A 6,314-nucleotide genomic window follows, 5' to 3' on the forward strand; every position below is an offset into this window, starting at 1 on the left:
TGATGTACAGCATTGAAGTAATTTTCATTCATCAGTTGCTTGAACACACCACCTGCTCGTCTGCCTAATTTTCACTTTTTCTACTTACGTTTTATGGACTTAACTAATTATAGGTCTGGTGGCCTTGCTAGTTATTAACCAGCAATTCTTAACGTTATTATTCTCGAGCACGTTTTAAGCCGTTTCATCTATTTTACTTCTTCCTGTTCATTGGCGCGTGTGAATAAAAACTGACTTGATTTTTTGTCCCCATCGTGCTTTTGACGAAAAATAAAATGATTGAGGTACATATAAAAACTCTGCGATAAAAAGAAGTGCGATGTACTGTAGTGTTTGGTTTTGCAAAAAATATATCAATGAATGATATAATGCTAATGTCCACAAAAATATTCTGATTTCAGAAATTTTACCTTGAAGTATTCATTGCCTGTCATTATTTCACTGGAAAAAGTTGTGCATGTGAAGCTGTGACTTATGATTTCTTATTAAACTAAAATTTAGCTCCTAAATTAAATGTTGCAAGGTAGTCCGTGTAATCTAAGTTCTAACATGTACCATGTAATCTAAGTTCTAACATCGTTCTCACTTCAGTTCAAAGTTAAAATCAACTTTTGTGTACATTCTTTGTAACTTCACTAGCTATCTTTAATGACAGGCTCTATGGTCTACTTGACAGTAAAATCATCTCTTTCTTATTTAATAGCAAAGCTCTTTGGCCTATACCTCAAAAAACGATAGCTACTGTATTGTTTGTTGAACTTGGTGACAGTGAAGAATTTTTAGTACACAATTCGAACTATGGCGCAAGGTGCTCCTCCTACTTACCAGGATGCCATAAACAATCCAGAGAAATCTTTTAATCCTGGATCTGGGGCAGATCTAGGTCAACCGGGTTACCCACCTAATCCGGATCCAGCAACTGTTGTGGTTTACCCTTTAGCTGGGTATGCGGAATCCCCTCAACCTCCGCAGCAGGTGTACAACACTGGTTATGTCAATCCGAACTATGCACAAGAACCAACAACTGTTGGTAAGATGGCTGTATAATGAGTTTGTTTCTGTAGAGAGTGTTTGATATTGTTGCACCTCATTATTTGTTGTGTAGAATACGAATATGTTGATTCATTTGCAACATCTTATTTTATGTTTTTTTATTATCATATGGCTTTTTTATCTAACATTTTTACTTGGATTTTTCTTGCAACAAATACTAACCTTTTTGCCATACTAAAAAATTTTTAGTTGATACTATGCCTATAGTTGCAATGAGTGAAACTCTTCAAGGAGCTCAACCAGATCACGGTGCGGAAGGATTTACAACAGTGTGAGTCTATTTATATATATTAAGATAAGTTAAGAGGTGTTTTTAGTAGTAGATAATACTTTACATATATACAGTACCGGTAATTGCATATTTAAAATATTTTTCCAAATTTCACGGGAAATGTGATATTTGATCTTAAACAGAACAAACGGTGATTTTCTTCGATGATACATTTGCCGCTTGTTACAGCAGCTTGACACATGTTTTGTTTTCATTTAAAAGACTACTTTTCCAAGTGTAACACCAAAAAATGGTCCCTGTTGTTGAAACTGGATTGGATCGTGGTCCGCAAAACTAAAAACAAAATCATAAAGATAAAAACTAATCAATTCTTTTTTCTTGATCACTGAATAAGCACAGGAATGCATACAGTAAATAAGATAAAAAATGATCTGATATCAAAACTTGTGTAACTTCCTTTTTTCGCACACACTTTTGTAGTGAAAGTCGTCCTCAGATTTTGCAATTCCCAAGAGTGTTACATTAAGCGGGAGGGATTGGGACATTGTACAGGATTACTGGCTGCTGGTATGTTTTGGCCTAACCAGTATTCATGTCAAGCTGCCATTTCTACAAAAAATAGGGCAACTGCGAAAACAATTTCTCGATGAAAAAAAGTGGTCACTAAAAATTTTACCTTTCCGAATTTAAAAGACAGCTAAAAATCAAACTTTGCATTTTTTATTTATCTTTACACACTTGATGTCAAGATTTGTTTTTATCTTTCAAATTTGTGCTCATCTCTTTGTATTTAAGAGATTCCGATGAAGTTACTTTCATTAAAACCACCAACATTACGGACATTTTAAGTTTCTGTACATTTTGTTAATGTTTGAAGATTATTTAATGTAGTGCTCAATATTTACTATGCCTTTTTCACAGCGGCTCATTTAGCGATTTATCAGTTCGGCGCATATTCATCAGAAAGGTTTTCATCACACTTGGACTCCAACTTCTCTTCACATTTGGTATTGTTTGCGTCTTTACGTTAATGTGAGTCTGTTATTGCTCTTATGAAAGCTGTTTTTTATTATGTTGTAGTGTATGTTGTTACACATGTGTTACATTGTGTAGTAAGACAAACATTGTTAACTTGGGGATAGTACTATGAAAAACAATTTTTAAATGTTGGCTTAACTTTTTTTTGCTTTTGCAGAGATTCAGTCAAGGAGTTTGTGCAGTATAATCCAGGACTTTATTATGCTGCATAGTAAGTTTATCCAGTTTTTCTTGTATCTTGTCATTGCCTATTATGGTTATTATGTGCATATGTGACTGTTTCTTTTAATTAGAAAATCATGTAATGTACTTCTGCAATGTAGCACATGATATTTTTGTTTATATACAGTGCTGTTTTCTTGGTGATGTACTTCGTCTTGGTTTGTTCAGTAACGGCTGCTAGAAAACATCCCTACAATTTGATTATGCTCATTCTTCTGGTAAGTAGAGCTAAGTTATATATATGTTCCCAGTTCCTACACTGGAATAATCCCGCTACACAAGAGATAGAAGCTCAAGAATTAACATTTGTCAAAATTAATGATTTGTTTGGATAATTTGAAAGAAATTGGAAAAAGTTGCAGAAAATTTTTAGTTTCTTATGGAGCTTTGATTAATTATTTTGGCTTTGGTATCAAAGCAGGTGTACCTATATAAAGTTGTAATTTGATGTTGGTTGTACACTTGTGCTTATGTAAGCAAGCGTATATAAATGTATTGCTCAGTCATTATCAAATCTTTTAGTCAAATGGATATAAGATAAAGTAATAATTTTATATTGACTACATATTCATCATGGGTAGTAAGGAAATTATTTTCAACCTGCTACGCATTTGGTTGATTGTGTTCTATTTCTATTCGTTTTGATTTTGTTCTTGCTTAGTTTTTATCATAGCATCTGTAAAATCTATAATCAAGAGTAGAAGTCGTTGTATCATGGGCATGTTTTGTATCATGCAAAGTGTTTGTATCATGGGCATGTTTTCCATTAACCTCTTTCTTCTGACAGACTATTGCCCTGACATATATGGTTGGCACCATATCAAGCTTTTATGACATCTATGCTGTTCTAATGGGGCTAGCAATAACTGTGGTAAGTATCATTTATCAAGTTATCAAACATGCTAGTTTAATAACTGCAAAATGAAAGTGTGCATTTATGCCATGGTATATAGGTTATTGTTGTTATTATATACTAGTTATTGTTGATTATTACTTAATACACACTGAATCAGTTGTGCTATCACTTTGCAGTTTGTTAGCAAATATCATGGCAATCAATTAACAAGATTACCACCATGTGCTCTAAGCCGTGATATGGACATGTTGGATTAAGTCGTTTTTAACATATATATAGCAATCTTTCGAGACTCTTGTTCACACACTAATTACATCGCGACTCAGCTATTGCAAAGCTCTACTCTTTGGCTTACTGCATCAGATGTTGGCCCGTTTGCAACATGTTCAAAATACCACTGCACGGCTGATTCCCTGCTTAAAAACATCTGAGAACTAATCTGCCCTCAAGTCAATGCATTAGCTACCTGTTGAATTCAGGCTGCGATTCAATATTTTATCCATTGCTTTTAAAGCTCTTAAGCTTCATGGGGCCTGACTATAACAGTACATATCAGTCAACGTCTGTGCCACTATTGCTCAACGAGAGTTCTGTGGTCCAAATATAAGTACTTCCTGCAAGTCTTACCTTGTTGGACCGCAATATATAGCGACACAATGTTTTTCGCAGTCACTTCCAGGGCATGGAACAGTCTACCGAAGGACGTGCGCAACATTGTCAGCCTCAATGCTTTCAACAAATCATTGAAAATATTCCTCTTCCGCTGTGCTTATCAGCTCTAAGCTTATTATCTATGTCAACTATTATCGCTGTTTTTACTGACCTTTTATTTCTGTTATATTTTTCGAACTATTACCTATGCTGTAGGCTATATGTTACGCGCCTTTGAGCAGCTATTTTTTTACCAAAATATGGCGCTATACAAATATTATTGATTTAATTATTATTATTCTATATAACACTTGTTCAGTTTGAGCAAAAAAATTAGGTATGAGCCTTTTAATCACCAATCAGAATACGAAAGGGAAAATTGTTATGCTCAAGTGATTTTGAACCTATAGGCCGGCAAGCTTGGTGGAGCCTTTTTTCCACAGTTTTGAAAAAGAAATCCTCTCTTTCATACTCTAAATGGTGACTCATAAATGACTGTACCAAAAAATTGCATCTTTTGCAGGGTGTTTGCTTGACTGTCATTCTGTTTTCAATGCAAACAAAATTTGACTTTACCAAATGTGGTGGATTGATCTTCATTCTCCTCATGGTGCTTGTACTGTATGGGTTTCTCACCATCTTCACATGGCACTACTATTGGGTATGCATTAGATATGATTTTGATATGTGTTATTAGTAATATGAATACAAAATAAACATTATAAAATATATGTTTTATTTTGGTGTTTTGCCTTCAAATTAATTTTTTCTTTCTGCTTTTAGTATGTTCAAGTTGTCTATGGAGCACTTGGAGCATTGGTGTTTACCCTAGTAAGTTGGTTTTATGTCTGACGAGAGCAATTTTACGCTTCATGTTATTGTTCCCACACAATAATAACAAATCCTGTTTGTGATGACTCACAGAATCAATTTCTGTAAATATGTTCCTGCAAATGAAATGACATAAACTTAACAGTTGGTTTTGTTTTTTTAATGCAGTTTCTTGCCTTTGATGTTCAGCTGGTGATGGGAGGAAGAAAGTATGAACTGAGCCCTGAGGAATACATCTTTGGATCACTAGTACTCTATATTGATATCATTTACATTTTCCTGTTCATTCTTGCTATCTTCGGTGGTTCATCAAGGTCATAAATTCAATATCACTGGAATTATCAATTAATATTATTTACGACAGCTATCATTAAATGATGAAACAAATTGAAAAGTTTGCTATGAAATACTGTAACTTATCTGTTATTACAACTGTGTTACTTCTGCATTAATATGTAATGTAAGGATATCATTCGAAACACGGTTTTTCTTGTACATATGTAACATACATATATCTTTTGTGTTTAACTATTCATCTTTCTCCTCTTTCTGTTTCAAAAATAGTTAGAATTTGTACTTATATTTTGCCAAGAATTCAGTCCAACGCTAACAGTATGCGCATATTAAAAACTGGTAACCCTGGTAGCAATAAAATCATCTTTTAAATTAGACCAAAATCATTACAAATCATTTAGGAATAAAATCAAAATGATAGAAAATTTAACTTATGAAGGTTTGGGTCAACAGAGAAGGCATGTTAAACATGTTTGTATATCGAGAGCATTTCATGGCGTTTTTTGATCTTCATATTCTTAACAAATATTACATTCAACATGTATGTAGAAAAGTGTGTTTCTTGCTGATTTCATATTTTTAACTTGTTATTGTAATACTAATAGTATGTTTGGTTAATTGATTTCTTTCTTTGTAAATTTTAAAAGCGTTTTTTATGTATATCATAGTTTCATTTAAACTGATTGCAGCCTGAAACTTAAGGTTGATGCTTTTTTTGTGAAATTCAATGTGTATATCTTTGTCTAAAGTAGTAAATGTTTACATGCAAAATTGCTTTGCTTCTGTGTTAAGCGCAAAGAAACTATTCTGTAACTGAACACTGCTAGTGAAGCTTTGTGCAACACATTGCGTAAAAGTTCTTTGCGTAGTGTTGTTAATTGTGTATATTTTGATTTGTTTGTGTCAGAAATGGAGATAAAATAAACATTGGAACAATTTTATGATTGCTGATGCAAATTTTTCATTCCTTTCTGCTTTTATAACACTTACCAAAGTAACAATATGCACCAAACAAGCAAGATCTGTTTTTTCAAAATGTGTTTAACCAAATGCTTATGTGTAGCAGTTGTTCCCAAACGTTATGCCACAGTAACTTGCCAGGAACACCACAAAGCTTGAAGAAGTTTGTATTCTTCT

At 33.4% G+C, this 6,314-nt stretch overlaps 1 protein-coding gene across 2 annotated transcripts; it reads left to right on the forward strand.

Moving 5' to 3' along the window:
- The first annotated feature begins 335 nt into the window (after positions 1 to 335).
- LOC143465991 (protein lifeguard 2-like) lies at positions 336 to 6,118 on the forward strand. 2 transcript variants are annotated; one of them, XM_076964562.1, is made up of 9 exons: positions 336 to 1,030; positions 1,261 to 1,324; positions 2,207 to 2,317; positions 2,481 to 2,534; positions 2,673 to 2,763; positions 3,333 to 3,416; positions 4,576 to 4,713; positions 4,836 to 4,883; positions 5,052 to 6,118. In XM_076964562.1, the coding sequence occupies exons 1-9, from the start codon at positions 799 to 801 to the stop codon at positions 5,202 to 5,204; spliced, it is 975 nt and encodes a 324-aa protein (XP_076820677.1). In that variant the 5' UTR covers positions 336 to 798; the 3' UTR covers positions 5,205 to 6,118. The 2 variants fall into 2 exon arrangements, with proteins under 2 accessions (XP_076820677.1, XP_076820676.1); XM_076964561.1 differs by having other exon boundaries at positions 563 to 1,030; positions 1,243 to 1,324.
- The last annotated feature ends 196 nt before the right edge of the window (positions 6,119 to 6,314 follow it).

The sequence above is a fragment of the Clavelina lepadiformis genome, chromosome 7, assembly GCF_947623445.1.
Source record: "Clavelina lepadiformis chromosome 7, kaClaLepa1.1, whole genome shotgun sequence".
Classification (NCBI taxonomy): Eukaryota; Metazoa; Chordata; class Ascidiacea; order Aplousobranchia; family Clavelinidae; genus Clavelina; species Clavelina lepadiformis.

Coding starts and splice junctions, on each gene's coding strand:
- LOC143465991 (XM_076964561.1), top strand. CDS start 799: ATGGCGCAAGGTGCTCCTCCTACTTACCAGGATGCCATAAACAATCCA. Junction 1,031..1,242: donor ACAAGAACCAACAACTGTTG/GTAAGATGGCTG, acceptor AAAAATTTTTAG/TTGATACTATGCCTATAGTT. Junction 3,417..4,575: donor TGGGGCTAGCAATAACTGTG/GTAAGTATCATT, acceptor CATCTTTTGCAG/GGTGTTTGCTTGACTGTCAT.